This window comes from Siniperca chuatsi, linkage group LG2, assembly GCF_020085105.1.
Source record: "Siniperca chuatsi isolate FFG_IHB_CAS linkage group LG2, ASM2008510v1, whole genome shotgun sequence".
In the NCBI taxonomy this organism is placed as follows: Eukaryota; Metazoa; Chordata; class Actinopteri; order Centrarchiformes; family Sinipercidae; genus Siniperca; species Siniperca chuatsi.
The window spans coordinates 6,103,295-6,130,090 of NC_058043.1; the positions used below are offsets into that span (position 1 = coordinate 6,103,295).

A 26,796-nucleotide genomic window follows, 5' to 3' on the forward strand; every position below is an offset into this window, starting at 1 on the left:
TGTGTGTGTGTGTGTGTGTGTGTGTGTGTGTGTGTGTGTGTGTGTGTGTGTGTGTGTGTGTGTGTGTATCAGATATGAGGGCAGTCCTTTGTTCAGACTAACAGCTGCACACTTCCTCACATTGTCAGACAGACCAGTGTTTCCAGTGTTCCCATTAGCAAACATACACAAGCTCGACAACCTGATGGCCTTTTCAGGGTTTTCAAAAATAAACTAAAACCTATGCAAAGGTGTATGTGACTAAACATAACAGGATATTAAAAAATGTGATTCGTTTATTTTTTGTCATTGTCTGCTGCCGCAGCAACTGAACCTTCCCACAAATTAAGTGAATCAGATTGTTTCATCTAATAGAAAGTCAAAGTTTGTGTTTTACATTCTTCCTTGTATTTTCTCTCTTGAGTTTCTCGCTTTCTGTGTGAGTGTGTGTGTGTGTATACCTGGTCCGTATGCGCGGGCCTTCTTGGGGTTGAGTTTAGGTTTGAGTGGAGCTCCTGGCTTCAGTTTGGCTTTGGGGAACTGAGACAAGTAGGTCATCACCGACTGTTCGTCCACACTGGGATCAATGATCTCCTCTGGAGCTATCACCTGCACACACACACACACAGTTCAGGTTTGTCATAAATAAATGTGCTTTATACCTGAATTTCCCCAAAAGCAGATTTGGGCTGCCAGTGTGAGCGTGGCCTTCCCTGAGGACTTGGTTGGATGATATGTTGACGAATAGGATGAGATATCAGATTTATCTACAGTCAGAGATTTTGCTGAACAGTTTCTAAGATATCTATCCCTTTAATATCTATGGTTGAATTAGGTAATTGTGGGCCATGTTGTAAATCAATGACCAGAACTCTTTTATGATAATTTTTAAATTTTAAAATCAATGTCATGAAGTACTTTAAATTGTAAGGTATTGGGCATTAATCAGCTGCTCTAACAGCCCCCACTCTTGTGGTTTCAGTCTTTCCACCAGATGTTGGAACCTGGCTGCAGGGATTTGCTCCCATTCAGCCACAAGAACATTAGTGAGGTCGGACACTGATGTTTGTGATAAGGTCTGGCTCCCAGTCAGTGTTTCGGTTCATCTCAAAAGGTGATGGATGGGGTTGAGGTCAGGACTCTGTGCAGGCCAGGCAAGTTCTTCCACTCCAAACTGGGAAACACATTTCTTTATGGGCCTGGCTTTGTGCACGGGGGCATTGTCATGTTGTAACAGGAAAAGGCCTTCCTCAAGCTGTTGACACAAAGTTGGAAGAACACTATTGTCTGAAGTATGACTGTATGCTGTAGCATTAGGATTTCCCCTTATTTGAACTAAGGAGCGCAAAACATAAAAAACAGACTCTGTATGTGGACAGGGGTGATGATGACAAAGTCTTTTTAAAAAGAGAGTGACAAGTGAAAAAGTAAATGGGTATTCAGAAGATACAAATCCTTTAATTTTTTACAAAAGCGGTGAGTATTTAAAGAGTCTTTCGTAGCAGTGAACACTCAGGCTCTTCAAAAACAAAGTGAATCATTATCAGTGAATCTGCAAACAGGCCGAAGTGACCGAGCTGAACTCACAGACCAAAGAAGAGGCGTGATGTGGACGAAGATGAGTGATGATTTAAGGAGGAAATGTGGCTGTGGATGAACTCTGACAATCGACACTGAACTCAGTGGCACACCGGTGTCATTTACAGTCACCGCTCTTTTCTTTCTGCTCACGTCGTGTTCAACATTTTCCCAAAGTCACTCTGCTTCACAGGCTCAGGTTTTAAAAAACACAAACTTTACAGTGTCAAAGCCCGACTGGAATGAACTACTTTTCCATCAAACAAAGATGCCCTAAATTAACATGGGTGTGACAGTGAAGTTTGTAGGCTATGTTTTTTCTGGAGGAGACTTCCTGTGGGTGTCAGTTGACTGACAGGAAGCAGAGCATAACGTATTGCAGCCATGACAGAAAAACATCCAACTCAGAATTAATGAAATCAGAAGGAAAGAAAGTTTCTTCATAATTACTGCTGAGGTTGCTCTTCATACTGAACAAAATGCAGAAAGGGTTTTCAAGGATAAAGATGAGCTGTACTATCTGCAGAGAAACTGATTTCATTTGTTTAAAAAAAAAAAAAAAAAAAAAAAAACCTCTAATCAATTATTCCAAAAAAAAAAAAAAAAAACACCCATTTCAAAAGTGACAAATACTTCAAAGTATTTTCCAGGACCAGTCATTTGTACATAAGTCATTATAATACATTTCCCTTTTAACAAACAAAAGCGTGTAAAAAACAAACTCTGGTTCAGTGAATTTCCTCTGTTGTGAGCAATCAGGAAACCAAACAGCATCTGTGCGAGAGGCTGCTGGCGACCTTTGACCTCTGGAGGAAAAAAATCACAGCAGGGCGAATTCTGACTCTATTGGGCTGCATGATACAGGATGTGTGATGTTTGTCGGATATTTGCATGGTGATATAGGATGCAAAGCAAACATTTAAATGTCACTGCATCCATCTAAATCTGTTAGACGTTAGCATTGTTAGCAGTCCAGGCTACAACAAACAAGGTAAAGGTAAAAAGCCCCCACAGACAATAAAAACTACAGACAGGTTAAAGGTCACAGTGAAGAAGCAGAGAGCAGCGTGGAGCATCGTCAGAGAGGAATCTAACCTGCGGGATGCCCAGCCAGTCATCAGCCAGCTGCATGGCTTCAGTGGCATTCTCCACTGGTTTCACTGGATCCCAGGTCTCCCAGTCTGGACACAGACCTGCAAACAACACACGCAAACAACACTGTCAACCACAACACAACAGTACGAGCTCTGCTGGGGAAATACTGCAATAATGAGCTCAAGTTTCAATGTACGTTAAGGAGTTTTGTTTTAAATTAGTTAACCAGCAACTAAAAAAGAAAACTTAATTTGTTTCTGGTCTCATTGTGTCAGTTTTTAGTTAATGTCTCCAGCCCAGTTTGTTGTCCCTCGCTGACAGACATTACAAGACATTATAGAACCTTTTTCATAAACGCATCTGTATCTGGGGTGTCGCTGGTTTTTGCTTCTTATTTACATACTGAAAAAACATGGTGGCAGTTAGAGAAATAAACTCAGATGCTAGTTTATTAGAAACCCCTATCTTACAGGCTCAATGCATGTCACAGTATGTGAGATGGGTCTAACAAAATCTTGGTCGTAATCTGTGTTAGACTGTACTATATCTGTTTTTTTCAAAAATCTCCATTAGCATGATATTTACACTCCAGTGTGGTATCTATGTGCGTTTGTCTTGAAACTACAACCTCCAAAATCAACGTAAAGCTAAACAACAACTGAGCATTAGAAACTTAATGAAGTGAGGGTTTATTGCAGGACTGTTGTATTAGTTTTAGCTAGGTGTACCTAATAAACTGGCAACTGTATTTGAGTGAGTGAGTGTATTTATTATCAGTCAAAATACAGTTTCTGAATAAATCTGCAGCAAGTCACTGTCCCCTCATTTAAAAGCTCCAGTGTGTAACATTTAGGAGGAGCCATTGGCAGAAATGCAATATAATACTCATAAGTACGTTTTATTGTAGTAGTGTATAATCGCCTGAAAATAAGAATTGTTGTGTTTTTAATCTACAGAGGGAGCGAGTCCCCTTCCACGGAGGTCGCCAATGTTGCACCGCCATGTTTCTACAGAAGCCCAGAACGGACAAACCAATCACTGGCTCTAGATTGGGCCTTTCACCTTTTTCGTGAGTTTTGCAGCCACCGTAGTTTCTCCTACACGATTGGAAGGGGAGGGTGAGGCGAGCGGTATTCAAATGGTTGCAAACTGAAATTTCACCGCTAGACGCCACTAAATCCTCCACACTGGACCTTTAATAACTGTTTATGAGGTTCAGTGACAACAAATCACAACAGACTCCCAAAAAAGCTTTTTTTTGACTAAAAAAGGTTCCAGGAACTATGGACTGCATCTGAACTAAAGAACTGTAAATATTAGACGTGAATATTAGAAGTTAGAAAAGAAGTTAAAAAAACAATGACAGAGGTTGAAACAAAATTTTCATACACAGGGAGAGTCATCATGCTGTTATTTGTATTTACTGTTGTGTGACTGATGTGTGAGTTGGATTAACGACTGAATGTCGACAAAACACCATGAAATTATCAGCAAATAAAGTTATTTTTTTTATTTCTCTTTCTGATTTCCTTTTTTTTTTTTTTTTTAAATGAGTTGGGAAGCTGACAACAAAGCTCAACTTAACAAAACAAGAAATGTCCAACTCTCGACGCAATATGGATACTAGAGTACTGCCTTGTTTTATGAATGAAGCTGTACACAAGTTGTAGTTGCCTCGGTGTCTGTGTTTGACCAATCAGCAACGTTCAGCCCTGAAAACTCCGCCCTCTTAAGTTCCCCGGAGCATGGACTTTTTTTTTTAATTTTTTTTTTTTATTAACACCTGGAATTATCCTACAGGAACTAAATGTAGTTTCCTGGTTCCTTAAGTCAAATCACAGGTAAAGTTCCTGAGTTCCTTTAAAAGGTTCCTGTGTTAATACTCTGAGTGGTTCTTCTCCAGACTTAGAGATACAAATATTTCCAGATCATTATTATATGTTATATTGATCAAAAACACTATACATGACAATACTAAAACTTTGAACCCACATAAAATCAGCTCTACAGCCTTGAGACACACACACACACACACACACACACACACAGTGTACCTGGTGCACAGCTGTCTACCAGTGCTCCCAGTGCCTTGCCATTCCTCCAGTCCTGGCTGAAGTTGTTGATTGGCAGATCAGGCACTTTGTGTTGGATCCAGCCCAGAAGACGTTGTTTAGGTGTCTTTGACTCCGCCTGAATAAAAAAGCACCAACGTAGTCAGTCAGCTTTCTAACAGTGGTTATTAATTGTGTTAGCAACTATTTATTTTCTCTTTAATTTTTAAAATCAGGTTTTATCACTTCATTAGAAGAACATAAGTTAATAAAAACGCCACTGGATGTTACCTCTTCATCCTCGCCCTCCCAGACTGGCATGGAGATGGAGTAGTGCAGGATCAGAGTCCAGACCAGACCCAGGATCAGCTTCAGGTTCCCATCCACGATGGCTTTAGAGTCTGAAGGAGAGAAACAGACAGACCTGAGGTCAGATTCACATCTTGCTCTGGAGATAAAACGATCCAAAGAACTACAGTCATCTCTGCTGTTTGTTGGTTCTCCTGTGTTGCTGTATATTACTACTAATACACCAACAACTAAACCACTGCAACAAGACCAGTTCCCAGCAACACCATTCCCACCAGAACTTAAGAGCCCTATTCCAACAATCTGTCATTGATAACGTAACTTTAACGATAATAAAACCCAACATGACGTTCACTATGATTGAAGCAGTGAGACGTTTTTCCTTAGTGAGACTTTAAATGTACTTCAGTTCAGTAATCAATCTGCTGCCACTTCTGATCAACCTGTTTGGCATCCCACCCCACAGAATTACAGTTTATTGCCAGACAGGGATGAAAAATTGTGCAACACTGAGTCTGACCTGTGAAACACAACATCTGAATACAAGCTAGTGCTCCCAGCTTACTATGGATATAAATGTTTTACCTTTGTAGCAGAGCAGAACAGAGTGCTGCTTGATAATGTTTCTCATTAATCAGACCTCACAGTACCAGCTGGTACCTCACACCAGCTAAAAGCACACACACACACACACACACACACAGCTATATTAGCTAATCTTTGGCTGCAGCACACTGAGTTCAGAGTGAAGCAGACAAAACATCCCAGTCATTTTTAATCTCTCTGTCTCCATTTCTCTCTCCCATAATAACAACTTATTCGTTAAAGGGAAAATCAGACATTTAAGATCATTCATTTCCTGTCGGGCGACGATTTGGTTTCAAAGTTGGTAGAGACGCAAGGGTGGGGTGAAATATGTCAAGGATACAAGTAAATCAGAGATTATGATATGGTTAACTTTGTTACATTATTTATTCTAACTTCAAAAGAAATTTATTAGCGCTTTTACAAGACATGGCAATGTGCATGCATTCACATAGACATGGCAGCAAGCATGCTCAGTGTCTTGCCTAAGGACATTTTCGACATGTGGACAGGAGGAACTCTACCTCTGGAGCCACAGCTTTGAAGATGTCAGGTACATGTCGGTCCAACATTTCTTTCAGTGTAGAAATAGTGTGGATGGCTTGAAGCAGGTATGTGATCGGGGAATGTAGCAAGAGGGGCGGGTCGTACACACCTATGCACACACATGCTAGAGCATCAGGTGTGTCATTAATCTTTACACCCCTACTTTTCCCCTAATTGCGACATACTGCTCTGAGTAATTTCTGTGTGGCGAACATATGATGTGAGCTATCAAATCGATTTCCTGCTGAGCTAAATCAGACATGCCCTGATGCATCTCATCTCGTTAATGTAGTTACTAGATAACAGATGCTCCTCACTGATTAAATATGTGGCTTTTGCTGTGTGATGTAGCACCTCTGCTTGTTTTCCCTGAAGCATAATAAGCCTAATATTATATTTCATAAAATCGTCTTGTGATGTTAGCAGAGGCGCTCTAGCTTTCAGGCGAGGCAGGGCTCCTCCACTACAAAATGCTTCAGGGAAATCTTGCACTGTATGTGTGTATTTAACACACGTAGTAATAAACGAGACTACCTACATCAGCATCCATGGCCACCACACACACTTCACAGGAATTATAGCTCTATAACAGCACTAATCAGTAAACAGTCTCATACTTCACACCTTCATAGTTACCAAATATGTTTGTCTCTGCTCGCTTATGCAACTGTGTTGCTGCAAGCTGACTTTCGACACTGTGTACTGGTGTGTTCAGCATATATGAGCCCACAGTGTGTGTGTGTGTGTGTGTGTGTGTGTGTGTGTGTGTGTGTGTGTCCACCTGAGAGAAATCTGTGATCCACCTCTGGATCTACAGCTCTGCTTCACTGTCAGCAGACCAGCTGTGGTCCAAACATGTTTCAGCAGCTCAGGTTTAGGTGGAGCTCTGTGAGAGTGCTGCCTCACCCACGGGTGACACAACACTGTTAATGACCGAGTATATTATATTATTCAACACACACACACACACGCACGCATGAGGGGTTGCGACATCCTGTTTTCCACATTCCTAATCTTTCTCTCTTTTGCCAGACTCAACACACTTATCTCTTTGTGTTTCTGTCTTTTTCTTCGTCTATTTCAACTCGTTTTTCTTCTGGTCCCTCCTCTCACCTGTTCACTCTCTCCACCTGTTTGGTTTTTCAAGTCTCATTTCTCACAAATCTCTTTGTGGCTTTCCCATATATATTCCCTCCTCTCGTTTTCCCTCTAAGGTTTATCTGCCACACCTGTGTGTGTGTCACCACCAGCCGCCTCTCCAGCAAACATCCTGTCAGTGAGCAGCTCTAGTCAGCGGCCTTCACCCTCCACACACACACGCAGCTCCACCCATAGCTGAGCTCACTCACTCATTTTAACACTAATCAGTCACCAAACTGGACACTTTTCTTTATGGAAACCAGGTGAAGAACATGCAAACCGTTACTGTTATGATATGGTTGATTCCTCTCTTACCTCTAGTGCAGTGGTTTCTAACCTTTTTGGCTTGTGACCCATTAAACCAAAGCAATTTCTGTTTTTGACCCATTGACCAGTTGCACAAGTCTATGATTTAAAAAATAGTGATTTTTGTTCACTGTTTTAATAAATAATGGGGTGTCCGTACAGCATAACAACAATTTTGTTTAGTATACAAGTTTTTATTCTGCTTTCCTATCCTGTTATTGTTTGTGATGCCTCAGATTTATCTTGGGACCCCTTAGTCGGGAACCACGGCTTTAGTGCCATCTAGCCATGTGGATAGTTTTGGTTTTATTTGTCCAGGTTTTGAGATATGTAGTTTGGGTGAAATGCTACTGTTTAATACAACTTAATTTCATTCCAACATGCTGGGAACTAAAAACTGAGTGGGTGTACGTGTATGTGTCTGTGTCCTTGCCGACACGGTTTTGTGAGTAACAAGGCTATTGCCATGGTAGCCTATTGTTCCCATAAAGGACGAGAGTAAGAGAGAGACAAAAAGAGAGAGAAAGAGAGAGGGAGGAGGGATGGAAAAACTTAAATGCAGCGAGTCAAAATAATGATAGAAGAAGAGCAAAGCAAGCTCTCAGGTTAGGTGTGTGTGTGTGTGTGTGTGTGTGTGTGAGAGAGAGAGCGAGTGAGTTTGTGTGAGTGCGACACAGAGTGTGTTACAGAGGGTTTTAACAGCTCTAATAATCTGCTGCTTTGTTTCTTGCTGCTTAAAGCCTGACCTCTCCGAGTCCCTCATCCTCCTCATGTGATTGACTCGCAGGTCTGGGGACACAAAATCGCTCAGCATTCTACTTATTTGGGGCCCCAAAGTGACAGTTATCTTCTAAACAAAGAGACAAAACTAATGTTTTACATAGTGAGATCTAAGCGACACTAACATAACACTGTTACACACAATAACACTGATTGTAATGTTCTGGGTTTTCTCCAAAGAGCAGCAGCAACATGCCAACCCACACACACCTGGACAGGTAATGACAAATGCTATAAATCATATCCTTCATGCCTTCGAGGACTGGCCTTGTTAAACACAATCATGTAAATGAGAGTCCTGGAAGTACTTGACCCCGCCCAGCCCAAATAAATAAACTGAGGATCACATGTGAAAAAGAGTGGTTTTCAGAGACTGGATGAAGACCCCAACAAAGATGATGGTAAGATTAAAAACAGGTCTAAATAACATTTAGAGTTCTTGTAATATCCTGAGTATCGGGGCATAATGTAATGGATCAGAAACCATTAAAATAAAATGCAGATCCTTTCTTTATTGTGCTTTTCTATGGCTTTTACTTAGCAAAGGCTTTCTTTAGCCCTCACACTCTTTTTAATGGATGGTCCAGGTGACAACTGAACCAGTAACCCTCCTTATCTACTGACCTACACCTACTGTAGTACTGTATGTTAACATGCTCCAACCAATAAAGGCTCATGTAAGAGGTTTGCCATGACTCACCTGCCCTCTCAGCAATATTAAACACTACAGTCACCTCCTCTTTCATTCAGAGATTTATCTGTCCACAGATCCATTCACAAAAGGTCCCTGTTTAATTCAGCCCGGATCTGCGTCAGATAAACAGTGTTTAAGCCTCTCAGGCAGCCACTGTCGTTGCTGATAGCTGCTGATTTGTTGACCCGTCGTTATGGAGACAGACACACAACAATACCGAGGCAACAAGGACACTTATAGAGAAGTGGGGGCTGGGAGAGTTTACGTTGGTATTAAGAGAGACAAAGAATGTGTACAAGGAGAGACGGAAAGTGAGGGAGAGAGAGATAAAGTAAGTTTGGGTGTGTAAAGGTGAATCGGGTTGGAACAAAATGCCTCTCTTATCAGCGTGGCACACCCTCTCTGGTGCAGGAAGTTACATAACACATAGGTAATTTTTATAATGGGGAAACATAAATTTAATTTGTGTGGGACAATTTTACGCCAAATCTGTTTACGCACGCTATTCTGTCTGTAGCTGTAAGCGTGGTGGGATATAGTATGTCAGGTAGTGAGACTAGGTAACTGTTTGCTCTGTGTCAACATTTCTTTTCTCCCACCTTGTGACATCAGTTACATAAAAATGCAGGTCTGAAGCTGCCAGTATGCTTTAGAAGTGCTTGTCAGATGGTCGAATAGCTTCTTTTCTAGCCTAACCCGACCCAGAGACTGATGACTCGATGCATGTCTCCCATTCAGGTTAGTGGATGTGGGACATCTTTTTACAGAGGCGTGACCCTACTGTAGGTTTAGTCGACATGAAGTTAATCTAGCAGATCTGTCCCTTTCAATCCAATGTAAACACACACATTAATCTGTGAAGTCCAGTCACACCTTGCCTACAGGTGGAGATAACTGGAACAGTCTCTTTGTCAGGTAACTGTAGCTCACACTGTTGAATCCCTGCCACGCTCTCTCTCTCCCTTTCTATGTCTCTCACCCTCAGAGGCACAACTGCTGTCAGATTTACAACATCTGTTCCTTCACACGATGACTACATCACCATCTCACAAACACACATGTTCAGCTTCCTACCCAACAATTTACTGCTGGACAGTACAGAACAGTCGACGCCTGAGGCAGATAGTCACTGATGTCAGCTAACACACAGCCGGCCAGGCGCTGCAGGAAAACATTTACTGTCCCACGCCAGCAGCCAGAGACAACACCTCATCAGTTATAAACCTGTTTAATTATACGACACATAACTCTTCAAAACCTTGTTCTATAAATTAATTAGAAATCAAATAAAGCCTTATGTTACTGAATTAGCTGGCATTTCTTACATTATAGATACACACATTAGCAAAGGTACACTGAAGTGAGATCAGAAGTGTCAATGTACCTACATACAGATTATTTTCAACTATTTTCAGTTTTTATGAGTAAACCAGTTGTGAACAATGCAAAACTTGTCACAAATATGCATTTACTAATTGGTTCGGTCAATTAAACCTGCAATTACAGATTTTTTTGCCCATTTGGGGGCAGCGTCATCACCTTTGTTCGGTTATATTACACATCCAGCAGTTACGGAGCAACATTATCACACATGATTAATGTAAGTCCAGTATTTACTCTCCGTTTTTAGTCTCCACCAACACCTGAGGGAAATATCCGGCTCTTTAGCTGCTAAATGCTCCACTATGTTCACCAGCTGGTCTCTAACTGGTCTGTCTGCTGTTTGGTGCAGAGCAGGTTTTTGCACGTTTTATCTTCTCAGTTACAAATGCTGTATACTTTTACTGCTGACAATTCTTAAACGCAGAGTTTTGAATGTTAATTTCCATTCAATATGAAAATCAGCAGATTCTTGAAACTTGCTACAGATAAAATACTGAATAATTTTACTCCCTCAAGGCTGTAAAAAATGTTTGTTTGTTTTTTTAAATCACTCTCTGGCTGTACTGGTTACAACTGGTGATGAGAGGCTGCTTGGTTTGTTTAAAAAAAAAAAAAAAAAAAAAAAAAAAAAAAGGTCACAGGCCAAAAAGGTTAAGAACCACTGTGACACTAAAATAATCCATCCTTAAATGCAGACCTGATGTTCAGACAACTCAAGCAGGTTTTAAGAGTTTACTAACTGATTTTCATACCATACAGAAATAAATGAACACCAGTGGCTGCCTGGAAGAAAAATGCAACAAGATTTGCAAAATGGTTTGCTGGGATGTTAAGTACAGAGCTTTTAGTGAGTAGGCTAAAACGCTGATATATTCCTTGAACAGGTTTTAATACATTTTTGACATCAGTGACAGTTATTACACAACGAGCTGCAACAGGGCGTCATTAAATTGTAATTAGGAAAAATTAGCCTAAAAACAATAAAAGTCTGGTGGGGAAAGTGAATTTTGGGTGGAAATGCCCTTTAAACCGAGGTACCTGCAGTGGTAAACAGGATGTCGAGCTACCGTGTGTGTACAGACTGTTTGACCCATGGTGCGCACACACACACACACATTCCTCAGTGGTGAGATCATAACCCCACCCACCCCCAATTCACCACACACACACCCCCCCTCTGAGAACCCAATGGGTGGTGGCAAAGGAACAAAAGCCACACACACACACCCAGCAGTGTCGCTCCATATTCTTTAAACATTACAACCACTTGATTTAAACACACACACACACACACACACACGTCCAGGTGTATGACATCACTCCTCTTTTCTGACAGACTGATCGCATGTCAACAATCCAACAAAGAATACCATCATCATCCGAAGGCCAATCAATATTGTTTTATCCTTGTGGTTTTAGGGTGTGCACACTTAACTTGGTGTGCCACGACTTTGGAGAAACTATTTTTATCTGTATATTTCAATGCATTTATGTTATCTAAACATTCATCCAACTAAACCCTAAATATGTTTTAATTAAATGTGAGTTTATTTTATTTTCTCACTGTCACTCTATATAGAAGCTTTTACAATGAACGGTAAAATCTTACTTACACCCATACACAAACATCATATGAACTTTGAGAATTAAGTTTTTTAACTACAAACTCGTAGTACAACAAGTTAACTACAAACTGCAGGTATGAACATGTTGCTCAGTCTGCTTTTTCAGGAGACTAACGTCCCTTAAAAAAAAAAAAAAAATGTAATTTTGATGAACACATAAAAGTGGTCCTTTATACAAAAAGGAGGTGAATGGAATAAACTATTTTCTCCTAAGGAAATAGTTCCTATAAAAACAGTTGACAGCACGTTCTGTGGATTATCAAGAGTAATGGGGACAGTAATCATTGTTCAATGCTCTGAGCACCAAAAAGTCACCACCCCTGTATTAGGGTGGAGGCAGACATTTCATCAACATTGTTAAGTATGACTAGAGGTAAGTAAGAAAGTGTGTTTCTAATAGTTTGGGTGAACTGACCCTCCTCCAGTGAGGTTAGTTGTTTTAAAATTATCACTTAAAATCTACTTTCAAGGTCTAACATTTGAACCGTTTCCAGAAAATAAAGTATTTCTGATTTCTGAAAAGTCAGCAGTCTTCCCCCATAGCATCATGTCGGCACTCCCAAACTGTGTCACCCACTGATGACATCACTGCATGATGCATTGCTGTAATAACGGTGCCACTTAATAAGAGTCACATGAGTCATGCACCAGCAGCTCAGAGGGGGGCGATCCCACCAAAAAAAACCCAGATTACAGAGAGAGAAGGAGGCAAGAGGCTTTTAAATGTCTTTTATTTGGTTAATGAGGGGCGACCGAGATACAGTCTGTGTCATTCTCTCTCTCTCTCTCTCTCTGTGTTTAAATCGGTTCATTGGTTGGACTCAAACAGCTGCAGAGATGTGGTTAGGGGCCAGACCTTGAAACCAATTCAGAATTTAAAAATCGCTTGAGATCTTTGCTAAAACTGCAGTCGAGACAGAAAACTGTGTCTCAAGCAGGGCCACATGTAATTGCCATAGTCCAAACTTTCTCCAGCACAGCAAGAGATAGCAAAGATTTGATTTGAACCAGGGCAGGGCGATCATCAGAGATGCCATCAAACTTCTCCAGACCAGTAAGCAAGATGATCTGGTCCACTATGTCAAATGTAACGCCATGGTCAAATAGTATCAGAACGGAGCATCACCAGCAACCAGGAAAGAAAATAAAGTTAAACATAAAATACCATTTTTAAAACTACATAAATAATAAGTTTCCACTAGGAAGACTGAGGAGCTAAAAGAAGTTTGATGCGAACAAACAGAAGAAACATGAAAATATGAGAACCGCAAGAGAGCTGAGTAACCAGCACAGTGCTGCCCTGTCATTAACACACACACACACACACACATCTGGCATTACATCTGCATGCATAAACAGGACACATACTGACAAACACACTGCAGCGTTTAGCCTTGCATGACCTCACCATCCTGGTTCCCAGGTTATGATGTCATCAGAACCAGCCCGGCCATGTGGTCAGGAAGAGGAGGATGAAGAGAAGAGAGGGGATAATGATGGAGAAAAGAGAAAAAGAACACGACAGAAAAAAGGAGAGGAAGAGAGACAGACAAAAAAGAAAATTAGCTAATTAACTAAGAAGAATAAAAGTGTGTTTAGGCAGAACATAAAGCAAATTTTAGGAGGTCAGATGATTTCAGACAAAGTCAATGGAAAGACACCAACAGTCGCAGGTTCAAAAGCTCCAGAAAAGCTACTCAATGGACCCTGAGGGGAGATTGTTTTGTCAGGTTAAACATGTTTTAACTTGAGCATTAAAAGGACTAAGCCTTGATACCTTGTACGCAGTCTACCAGGTGAGCTTACCAGGGCGACCTTTTTAACTATTTTATTTGTATAGACCAAATGATTAATTTAAATCAAGAAAATAATCAATGACAATTTTTAGTTGCAGCCCTATTACAGCCTAAATGGTCAAATACTTCATTTAAAATCAGGAACTGTCTGATCAAAGAACAAACAAACTAGATCACAAATCGGACCAAACGTGTGGTGCCCAGGTGATCCGGACATATTCTGTCAGTGCCAAAAAAGTGTCGAGGTTCAACACCAAGGAGAAGAGTAAAGTAGAAAAGAGAAAAGAAAAGAAAGAAGAAGAGAAGAGAGGAAGAAATGGGACAAGAGTGAGTGAGAGGAGCAGAGTTTGAGATGTTTGTATCTGAGCCAGGCTGCAGGAGGTTCACCACAGTGATTATCACTGAACAATCCTCAGTAAACCACCACAACCACACATAAAACACACAGGCTGACTTCAACAACACTGTGTGTGTGTGTGTGTGTGTGTGTGTGTGTGTGTGTGTGTGTGTGTGTGTGTGTGTGTGTGTGTGTGTGTGTGTGTGTGTGTAAGTAAGAGAGAGGGACAACAGTTTTTTGTTGGAGTGAAATGTCTGTCCGTCATCTTCCTGCCAGTCAGATTACTAAATATTTGGTTAATGATGAACAGTCACTGTCTGTAACTCTACGTCATGTCTGCTGCATCTCCAACCAAACAACAGAGGTGTGTGTGTGTGTGTGTGTGTGTGTGTGTGTGTGTGTGTGTGTGTGTGTGTGTGTGAGATTATATTCCCCACATCAAAAACAATTCAGGATCAAGACACCAGCGGCACGATGACAACAATTCAGCTTCATAAAGACATGAACGTCTGCTGTGAGACAACAGCACGACTGGTAGTGACAAGGAAACAAAGAGACGTGTGTGTGAGTGTGTTTGTGCGTTGGACGTTTATTTTTGTTTGCAGTGGTTTTAGCACCACAAAACAAAGTCTCCATTAGCCTCCACTGTATTCAGTTGGCATCAGAAGACCCTCAAGACACCTCAGACACCTCAAAACCTTGACAGAGACTAATCTACCTAATCCTTTTTGTGATTTGGGTGAACTGACCCTTTAAAAAAAAAAAAAAAAAAAAAAAAAAAGGTGACTTTGCATTACAGATATTGTGATTTATACTAACCCCCGCCCAACACGTTTTTCCATGAGCGGTTATGTGACTGACTATTTCTTGGCTCTGAGCAGTTGCCAGAAAACCAGCGGAGACTCCAGGAAGTTACTAATCACAGGCAAAAAAAATTGTCTGGCACATGACCACCTGCACAACTGCAAACTGATCTTTTTAAACTATAAATTGTTGAGCTTTAATCCTGGTAGGTGGATTTTATTACCTTTGGACAGAGCCAGGCTAGCCGTTTCCCCCTTTTACCCGTCTTTGTGCTAAGATAACCGGCTGCCTGCTGTGGCCTACTATTTCACAGACGGATACGAGAGTGGTCTCAACAACCAGCAGACAGACCTCTTGCTCGAGTCACAAGCCAAAAAGGCTGGGAACAACTGCACTGAAAATTTATAATAATCTAATTTAACATGTGTTCATCGTGAAACATGTAGAAATCTGACTTTCTGTGATTGATCCTTTAAATTTTTTCTCAAAGTGGATTTCAGTGACATTTGTTCCTTTAAGCTTCACGTTGAAAAAACAGCACAAAGCTGCAACATTTAGACCTGAAACCAACAAAGACGCTGTTGTGTGTGTGTGTGTGTGTGTGTAAGTAAGTCTATATCCCCACCACTCTCATGTTACCTTTTCTGCAGCAACACAGAGGTTCTGTGTGTTGTATGTCTCACACACACACACACACACACACACACACAACAGCCTAGCGTGAGAGGAGAGTTTACAGAGTGAAATGATAAACAAAACTTTATTTTTGTGTAAACATAAAGCAACTTCAAGGTCAACATTAAAACAGAAATAATCCCGCTGAATAATCTGTACAGCACTGAGCTGCAGGTTTGGGACACACTTTGTTGTTCAAATTGGGAAGCTTCGTGAGCCACATGTCCAGCTTCTTAAATCCTCAGACTGAAAGCCTTTAACCTTTATGGTTTAGTCACACCTGAATGAGGCTTTTGGCAGAGTCACCACATGTCTTACCTCGGCATGTCACATATTGTTATTTTAAGGATAAGTTAGCTAAGCTACTCAGAAATGGCATCAATTTGCATGCGAGTGGTATTATACATGTTCTGGCAAACTCCCAGAATTAACATTGATTACAGCTATCGTAGAAAAGGTTTCAGTCGTAGTCATCTGGACACCGTTTTCAGAATCAAGACGTTCGGCTCCCATCCGGAGCTCGTCCCGTCTTGATTCTGAAAACAGTGTCCAGATGACTACGACTGAAACCCTTTCTACGATAGAACACTCCTGGACGAATGAGGGACTACACCGTCTTATTGATTACAGCTGACCAAACTTGCCAGTGATAGTAGCTACGAGGTGGGAAGAGCTATATCTGGCTTTTTCCTGGTTCCAGAAGAAGAAATCTTTTAATCTCTAATTGTTAATGTTATGTGACTTACATTTGGAGCAGTTCAAGTCTTGGATGGGCATGAAACTCTCCCAGGTGAGTTATCACAACAAAAGATTAACAACTGCGTTAAAAACAACTGGTTCTTGGAAAAAAGTCGAAGGTACAAGCATGTGGACTTAAAAACATTGGGGGGGAGAAGTTAACTACGACTCCCGACTACGACTTGCATATTCTGTTGCGCGTGCTGCTAACGTCGAGTGGAAACTAAAGATTACGCTGTTGAAAAAACGGATTCTGGGTCAATTTTGAATTCAGCAGCGATGGCGCCATGTTTTGTGCACAAATTCAACAACGTAGCATTTTGATTTTGGGCCTCTGACTGGCTTCTTCTCCAGAGTAACAGTGGCCGAGGCTCATGGGTATTGATTATCAGAAACAAACTTGAAATAACTAAAACTGGCAGCCACAACATATGATTGTTACATCATCCAAAGTCCCAAGTTTCCAAGTTCAGTAACAATGAGGATATCTTTTAAATAAAAACTTGAAATGGAAATACAAAATGGGGAAAAACCAGCGGCCTCTCCCACTTCACAACCCTATAGGCAGAGAATTTGACGGTTGCCAACCAAACGTGTCTGTAAACATGTTTTCCAGCTTGCCACGTCATTGTTAATAATACAAAAAATGCTGGCCGTGGCAAGTTGTGCACAAAAACAGTTCGCTCTTTCAGATGTGTGTTGCTGTTTTCTGCACTGATGGTTTTATAGTGTTTTGACTCAAGCTCTGTTTCTTACAGTGTAACCTGAAAGCAGTTTTGTTCTTCCCCCAAAAATTGTTCCAACACCACAAGTCACGCTTTTTTAATTCCTCCAAAACCAGCCTTCGTGGTGGAGAATCAAAACATCGATAGAAAATTGCCAAAGTTATCCAGGCCTGATACTTTTTCTAGTTTTGACCTTATTGCGGGTGACGTAAGTTGTGATGTGGTTGTGATTATTGATCTGGTTGCAATTATTATCGTGGTTGTAAACACTGATCATCTCGACAGAAGCAGTAAACAGAGAGCTGAAGCAAAGAATCTGGACTTTGAAACCATTTTATCTGGACGGCCCATGTTTATGCTCCTCTGCCAGCGGACACAGCTTGGCTTTCACTGCACACGTTGCTACTGCAGCTCAACCAGAGATGAGAGCAAAGGTCAGAGCCATAAATATGACAGCAGCTCTGAATTTTCTTCTCCTGGAGGAGTGAAACCGAAGAACTGAAACAGACGAAAGAAAAGAAAGACGGAACAAAACCAGCCGAGAAGCAAACGGGATACCGCAAGAGTAAAAAGGAGCTGTGAGGTTTCTATGTGAGTGAGTGAGAACACGGCCAATTCAAACAGTCCTGCCAGCTATGACTTATAGACGTGGGAGACCTTTGCATGTAAGAGCACATTAGAGTCTTGATGGTTCCAATTTCCGAAGGAAATTAAAATGATTCATGAACTTCCTCATCTCTGCACTTTAGTTCACTGAACTATTATTGTTTTGTTTAAGTTTTTGCTTAACGTCACTGGAAATCGCTTCCATCATTAGATATAAACGTACTCTTAAATAGTGTAATTTTAGCCATGCTAGTGGCTCTGGGGATGGCAATGTCGGTCTGTCCACCACTTTGGTCCAGACTGAAATCTCTTAAAAACTATTAGATTGTCATGAAATTTTGTAGAGACACTTCCCAGAGGGGTGAATCCTCATGATCCTGTAACGTTTCCTCTAGCGCCACCATGAGGTTCACATTAGTGTTGGATGGATTGCCATGAAATTTGGTACAGACATTCATGTTCCCCTCAAGATTAATTGTAGTAAATTTGATGAGCCGCCTCTCATCTAGCGCCATCTTCAGGTCACATTTTCAATTTGTCCAATACTTTGGTTTATGGCCAAATCCCTGCAAAACGTTTTCCAGGCTGCTGTATGGGAGGGCCTTCCTTACATCTCATATGTAATCTATTAGATAGTGACTGGAAGACACTCAGAGATCGCGTACACCTGTTCGAACTTCAATAAAAAGGCTGTGGTTAAATCACTGGATAGTATTTTTCCACATTAAGACAAATATTGTGCGCCCCCATCTTTTCTATTGTCGCCTCGACCTCTTCACCTACTGAAAGCTCAGACAGTCTTATCTCTCTCACAGGACCTGAACGCAGCATCAGGCAGCTCTGGGTCATTGAAATTTGGTGACACTTCCTCCTCAAAGCCACACCCCCACCCCCCCGGTCGACTCCAGCCAATCACTGACTTTGTTTACTGAGGTTGCCGGGACAACAGGTGGAATGTGCCTCATCCCGGGCTGACCTTGGGACACTTTTCTCTCCAATCACCAATCACTCCAGGGTGTGTGTGTGTGTGTGTGTGTGTGTGTGTGTGTGTGTGTGCAGCCTCTAAACCTCCGTCTGCGTCTTTGTCTCGGTACAAACTGTTCTTTATTGCGATAAAAGTGAACAACAATGCTGCCAAATCAGTTTCAGCTGAATCTTTTCCTGAACTTGGTATGTCTGAATACCACAGTTGTTGTCATAAATACCTTTTTTCATAAATGTATTTTAGGTCTAGGTGAACTTTATTTTCCTGAAGGGGAAATTCATGTGGTCGAGCGTGTTTGAAACATCAAAACCACGAGGATGACAAGACAGCATTCAACAACATGACATGCACAAATCTACAGAGTTACTGTAAATAGACAGAAACCCAGGAGCATAAATAAAAGTTCAACCTGTACAACACCAGCAGGTTTGAGAGTCAAAAGAGTGAGAAAATGCCAGATAAAACCACCTCGGTGACAAAACAACAGCAGTAAATAAAACAACGACATGACACAAAAATGAAAACAGAAACGTACATGTCAGAAACCGAGAGACACAATCCTGGTAGACTGAAACCAAACATGTATCAGCTGTCAGTTCAACGAGCCAAAGACTGTTGTTGACACACAGCACCATGGCAACCGAGTGGCCGAAAGAGAAAGAGTGAGAGTGAAAGCGACAGAGAGTGTGTGTGTGTGTGTGTGTGTGTGTGTGTGTGTGTGTGTGTGTGTGTGTGTCTGTCTAAGTATGTCTGCAGTGTGGTTTCTGGTCCAGGACGGGGGGGAGAGGGAGAGGCCGACCAAGTTTCCATCCAAATGTAGTGCAAGTGTTAACCGAATTTTATGAAAAATCGGCAAAAGAAAATGTGAATTAATGCCTGTTTCCACCCACTACCGTTACAACTCCTAATACAAATATTAGGAGTTGGTTCGTCAAGATAATAAACGGTAGGTGACGCTAATTTTCCAATTGGGTGCCATTACACCATTGCTGGAGAAGAGGACGCAACAAGATGATGTAATTAAATGAACACCAGTCAAACCACAAACATGTTGGATTTATTTTTGTTTCAGGTATTCATTTGAGGAAGGTTAAAGTCTCATCGCTCCACACTGATCTGATGTTTTCGTCTGCCGCTATTTTTCATCTCTTCCTTGGAGAAAGTCTGTTTCCGCTGTGCTTTGTCGCATTTTGCTTTTATCGATACACCAACTTTTACCACTTCAGCCAAACGTAAAAACTTTTGAAAATGAAAAACCAAATTGAAAATGTGCATAAAAACAGGTGAATGGAAACCCACCTAGAGACAGAGAGAGCAAGATATGTCTAAATTGTAGCTATTATTACCATAAAAACACCAGCAGTAAATGCATTTAAGTGTATTTCAGAGCTGTATGCAGCATGATGTCACCAGACATTAAGACTAGGGTTGTAACAAATTATTATTTTCATTATCGATTAATCTGTCAGTTATTTTTTCAATTAATCATTTAGTCTATTCTGATCATGCAGATCAGCCATGATATGAGTGATCCACATTAAAGGGAGACTCCAGCAAACAAGTTGGGGGGGGGACTTGAGACACAATGATGATGCTCAAAAATCAAAACAGGAAGCACTCCACACCTCCCATGTGTAACGCAGGCTGTGTCGTCTCCAAGCTTAAAAATAAATAAAAAATCCGTATACCTTTAAAGTGGCAAATTCTTGTAAACTTAGCTGCTTGCTGAGACAAAGCAGCCCCTCCTCCCTCTACCAGCGGTAACTTACCTGCAGTGAATCCCAGCAGCGGAGGACAGAGGACAGGAGGAAGGACACTGACTGATGTTGGAGTTCTTCATTCTTTCTAAACTTTGCTCTTTAATGTCAGGAACATGATTTATTTTAGGGACATTTGAGATTTGTTTCCAGTGAGATATTACTGAGTTTATATAGTGACTTTGTAAACTTTACTATTGCTGTCCTAGAAACAACATTTAGTTATATTTAAAAATATTCAAATTCTAATCCTGTTCTGAATTTAAAAGACAACCAGGTTGACAGTGACTGTATAGCTAATATGCACATTTCAAAATTAGTTTATCGTCAGTCATATCGTCATCGCAGATTTTCCTCATATCGTCTACTGGAAAGTTACCAGACAAAGAGTGTTTAGAGCAACAAAGACCAAACAAGCTTCTAATGAAGTGGACGTAGGCTGAATCACTGCTGCATATTAAAACGTAACAGATATGTTTACGGATGAATGACTGTCTTCCAGGCAAAAACAGTCTCTTCACATTGCGAGCTAATTTACTCTTCAAAAACACAGCCTGGAGGCATCGCAGGTTAAGTGTGTGTGTGTGTGTGTGTGTGAGAATGAGGTCACACAGTCTGATTAACTGTAAGCTACAGATCCCATCGGGCCTGTTCTCAGTGTTTTATTTTAACCTGGTTCCTCTCACCCTCAGCGCTACAAGCAGGGAGGCAGCAGCAGGTAAATACCTTTCAGGCAGCTTTAAATTTGTAAATTACATTTTGGAAGAAAAAAAAACTAAATTCAAAACCTGTACGATGGCTCAGTGGTTAGCACTTTCGACAGTAACGTTGTGGTTTCTTGCTGGGATGTTTCTCTGGAAGCGGATGGGTCTAATTGCTGGTGTTTGGCACTGTGAGCCCTTGCACTCTGCATGTTTTAATGGACCATGTTAAGCATCATGATCCAATGTTGATATAAACTTTGTTTGTGGTATTTCCAATCTTTGGCACATATCCTAAAGATTTTACAATACGCAACAGCAATCTCTTTGTTTGTCACTGTTTTAGCTACTAGTTTTGGTTTTTCAGCACATTTACTGAATGTTTCAGTCTCTGCGCTCTCATCAGCAAGCAGCTGTTTTCAGCAAACAAGCTCTGATTATATAAAGAGTACGGTCTAGACCTGCTTTATAGGACAAGCGCAATGAGATAACTTCTGTTATGAATTGGCGCTATATAAATAACATTATATTTAATTGATAAACCCACTGTACACTATCTGTCAAGCACCAAACAGCAGACAGACAGAGTTAGAGTCTAGCTGGTGAAGAAAGTGGAGCATTTAGCAGCTAAAGAGTCAAATATTTTTCTCAGGAGTTGGTGGAGACCAAACCAGAGCTAAAAGGAGAGTCAATATTGGACTCACATTCATCAGGTGGACACAAACAACACTACGATCGGATGTTGCTCTGTGTCTGATGGATGTGTAAATAAGCCGCTGTTTAATATCAAATTAGCCACAACAAATTTAAAACTTGTCAATGGTGTGTTTACAGCCTAAAGTGGCCAAAAAAAATATATTAAAGAAATTTGGGGGGGCACTGGCAACCCACCTGGCCCCCCGTCTGATAATAAATAAGTGATTAACAAAATATTCTAAATGTTCTGTTGATTGACTAATTGATTAATTGACATTTCAGCACTAGTTAAACCTACACAAACAGGCTGAAATCCCTCTTCCACTTCAGTTATGATGCACACACACACACACACACACAGGCCAACGTCCAAACAGGCAGGTTACACACACACACACACACACACACACACAGGGTTTTGCAATCTCAGAGTGATAAAGTCTCAGTCGTTACGTTTGTGCTCCACTAACTCCAAACACACATGCTCAAAGTGAGTCACTGGTTTTTATTCAATCTACATTTGAGTTACTATTAATTTTATATTTTTTTTTTTTTTTTTTTTTTTTTTTTAAAGTGAACTCAGAGAATCCTGACTTTCCACTTAAAACTCAAACTTCTGTGCTGCATTAAAGGACCATGTGGTGATTTTGCAGTTTTTTGCCCGTCAATTGAATATCGACGCACATGTGACAAAATATTTCAGGGTGAAGCTGCAAGCGCTGAAGGAGGTCGGAGGACACTGAAACTTCACTGAAGCTGATAGACGTTAAAGTCAAACTCATCAACACTGAATTCTTGAGAAAAGCATTTCGAAAGTGCGAAACTAAAAGCATTTTCTGATTAAAAAAAAAAAAAGTAGCTGCTGTCACATGATGGAACTGCAGTTATCAGACAGAAACGGCAGAAGATGAAAGATGAGGTCGATCCTCAGCTACATCAGGAACAAAAAAAAAAAAACACAGCTGGTGGATATGAAGCAGGGTGGAGTCCACACACACACACACACACACACACACACACACACAATGTGAGCAGCGTGAGAAGCTCTTCATTCATTTAGAGACTCCGATCAGGTTTCACCCTTTATTTCACCCTAATGTTCTGCTGGGTTTAATCAGCTTGATACTTCATGACGTCTCCTGATTTTATGAGAATTGCTTCCAAACATGATTTTGAACTGACGACATGTTTCAGAAGTCCACTAAAGAAAATGTCACATTACTTCTGTTGTGCTGTGAAACATGGTTAAATACAATAGATTTTCATCTGCTCTTTATCTGCGTACCTTCCCTTATTAGTTTAATAGGATTTCTGTTATTGCAGTTTTATAACAGTTTGTAAGAGGGCTAACAGGGAGTTATCCCAAACATAAGTAACCTCATTATGTAGGTTAACATGTTGGATAACTGTACATTTCTATGTCTGTGAAATTACTGTTTTGGCAGTCAAAATGAATATATATTTGTTCATGCATAGCCCATATAATTTCCTTAATAGTAATAACTGTGCTCTATGGTCATTTCCATATTTAGTCAGATTCATCAAATACTCCAGCAGTCTGTGGCAAAAGAAACAGTTGGCGCTTCAATACTTTTCTAGATATTAATTTTTTTATAAACAATATTTTTAAAAAAAGGTATTTTTTAAATTAAATTAAAATTATTAACAAAAGATACCCACAAATATGTATAAATACTAAAAGAAACTGCAGTCCCACCCCCAGAGTGTTTTAAAGCAGGTTTTTAATTCACAATGAAGACAAAGAAAACAGCATGTCGTTCTGTAAAATCAGCACAGTTAGTTTGAGACAGCAGAGAAATGTGAAGTCCATGACACGTTGGATTGGTAGTTAAATACGGTAGATGGCAGTTGTGAGAAAGTCATATAGTGATTTTTTCCCCCTTCAGTGGGCTCTGTAGGACCCCAACAATGAGGAAGTAAAGCCAATGTTAACAAAACACACAGGTTAAAACGCTGAGGATGTCAACGTCTCAGCAGACAGTGAAAGCAGCAGAGCGTCGAGGAACAAACAGTCTGACGAGAAGCGAAAGAGAGACTGGGAATTGAAAATTTAACTGCTCAATGAATTAAAAAAAAAAAACTTAATGAAATGCTTAAACATGAGATGTGCGTTATTTTTAACTGAACATGTGCTAAAAATACTCCTTTGTCTGTCTCAGTGTGTGTTACAGACAAAAGCCATGGGGCCTCCCTGAGGGGCCCCACAACTACAGCTAACCATTACACACACACACACACACAAAAGAAGATGTCGTCTGACAACAGCAAACATCTCTTTCCCACGCTCCCTCGCTCCGTTTGCCCGGTACACTCTTCCTGTCGTGGAGGTGAGGTATCTGACAAACTAACGTTACCTGTGTGACCAGACTGGATCCCTTCCAGCGTGTCCAGACTTCAGCTACCCAGATTCGGACTCGCTGAGGTTTTCCCCTCGTGATAGTACCAAAGTGTTAACAGAGTTATATAAAATGTCTCGATAAAGAGTCCAGTTCTCATGTTCCACAATAAGCACTGAACTGTCCTGACATGCAAAATACAGTTGAGCTGTTGCACTGACAGCTCAACAGTTTTATCAGGATATTACATATATTACAAAATATTCCTGCTGCAGGTATTAAAACACAAGATGAGCCTTCTGAAACTAGTAAACATCACCTGTGTTTAAAGTAATAATCTCGATGATTTTCATTTAAATAAATGTCTGTTAAGTCACTATCGCCGAATGAACACAATGGTGATTGAGCCTATGACCCACTGATTAAATTATATGAAAGTCCTTGCATTTGCAGTGTTAAGAAATGGGTGTCTGTGGCGACATTCCCCGAGAAATTGCTGTACGAAGTTACAGCTAATGCAAACCGAACATTTCCAACAGCTGCAGCTTTACGTTAAGAGCATTTAACTGGCAAAACACGAGTTGACTTTTATTATGTAGTCACAGGAAATGCAATGTGTTTGTCAGTGAGATTAGCACTGACCGCTATCTTTCATCAAAAACGCATCTACAAAACAAGAGAACGGTCATTCGACATTTTTTGACAGCGGATCAGTTTGAAATACTGCAGGGAGTAATGGAACAAGAAGGAGCCGCCACAGTGAGCTGTTAGATGAAGAGCTGCAGGCGACAGGCTGCACTCCTCCAACTTCTCAGTGAGGTAACCACCTCCTTTCACGGACTCATGCTGTGTGCAGCATTAAATCTGATCACGGTTGCCAGAATGATGGAAAAAGGCCAATTATTACCTGACTTTATTAAAATAGTAATAAATAGACAATAGTTTGTTTTGCTGCCCCCAGAATTCTGTGACCTGCAGTATTAAACCACCAGTAACCACAGGTGTCACCAAATCAACCAGGACTGAAATCTTAAGGATAACAAGTTTAATATGAGACACATCCTTCAGTCAGGTCTCTGGCCACACTAGCAGACACACGAGGCTGTGGGGCTCATTACACACCAGCGTTTGCCTGTTCGGTTTGGTTCGTTTAGGCAGGTGTGAAAGCTGTCAATCGAACTCTGCTTCAGACCAAACAACCGGACAGAGGGAGAGCGTGTGTGTGTGTGTGTGTGTGTCACCCACCCAGTTATTTCCTCTCTACTGTGGAAAATCAAACCGCCACAGTTTTACATGACTGAACACGCTCCGACCTCGGCTCACTCCCATCCCCAAACACCGGCCAGCCTCCGTGTCTCAGGACGGTTTCACACTCGAGCTGGATCGTTTTTTTTTTCCTGAACCAGAGTTTAACCACAGATGTCAGTACATCTGATGAAGTATAAAAGCTTGTGTTGAATCTAGAAAAGCAGTCTTGGTACGCCGCCAAACAGAGGTCTGGATTTCAAGTGAACTCTGGTGCGGTCTGAGAGTCTCGCAAAAACAACTCACGAGCTCAGTTCAGCTGTGGAAACAGACTTCCAGAAGATACTCAGTGTCAGTTTTCTTTTAGTCTGACTTTCAATTTAATTATTTTGAATAAGAGGAAAGGCTGAAGTGCATACGGATCCCATAAAAAGACCAGGAAATATGAATCGTGAACAAGATTCTCCTCCTGTAGTTCAGCTCACCTTTCCAGCTGAGAGTGATGCTGTTTAAACTCCATCAGCAGCAAAGAGACGTCTGATAATGTCTCAGTCCTCTAACAAGAGACTACTACAAGAAATGACAACAAAATAAAAGGGATTGTGGGTAGAAAAGATGGATGCAGCTTGTCATGCCTGGATACCTGGATTGGTGTGAACACCAGAGAAGAGGAAAAGTCTCGCTGAAGTTAACAAGACTAGAATCAGATCCGAGCAGATCCGACACGTTTACCACAGAAGAAAAAACACCACAATGTTTTTCTACCACAGCAGTGAATGAATGAACGAACACAACTCTGTATTTCCTCTTAATTCTCAGAAAAGTTAAAATATCTTTATCAGAATCCTGAAAGCACTTTACATCAACTGTGCTGTGTTTAAAGCTCTATATAAATCAAGCTGACCTGTTTAATAGTGCGAAATGTGCTCCACACAACACAGAACACATTTCTCCATGTGTTACTTTGCAGAGTATAAAATCTAAATCGTTTTTGAAGTAAACAAAATAAGTCAAACTTCTTAAATGCACGAGTGTTTAATGTCTGAAACAACCAAACAAGAACTTTGACTAAATACAGAATCAAACTAACTAAATTATGATTTTAAATCAGAAATATCTGATCACACAAGAAGTAAACAAGGCTAAGAAACAGAGCAAGCATTCAATACTGTGAGTACAAGACAGTTTTAATTTGATATTAAACACACTCGGCCCAACATGGAGGAAACTAATCAGTCAACGAGGAAAAATGCAGCTTTGTTGGTAAATTCTATTTGGCAGCGACAGAACGAGGCAGCAGAAG

General features: G+C 40.8%; 1 protein-coding gene across 4 annotated transcripts in view; it reads right to left on the reverse strand.

Annotated features, from left to right (window-relative positions):
* LOC122882638 (filamin-B) overlaps window positions 1-26,796 on the reverse strand; it is a 76,802-nt gene that overhangs the window by 45,862 nt on the left and 4,144 nt on the right. For all 4 annotated transcript variants that reach the window (XM_044210242.1, XM_044210250.1, XM_044210232.1 and 1 more), the window contains exons 2-5: window positions 4,995-5,104; window positions 4,707-4,842; window positions 2,653-2,750; window positions 441-588 (exon numbers count right to left, since the gene is read on the reverse strand). In XM_044210242.1, the coding sequence (XP_044066177.1) occupies window positions 441-588; window positions 2,653-2,750; window positions 4,707-4,842; window positions 4,995-5,104 (492 nt within the window). The remainder of the gene's footprint in view (window positions 1-440; window positions 589-2,652; window positions 2,751-4,706; window positions 4,843-4,994; window positions 5,105-26,796) is intronic.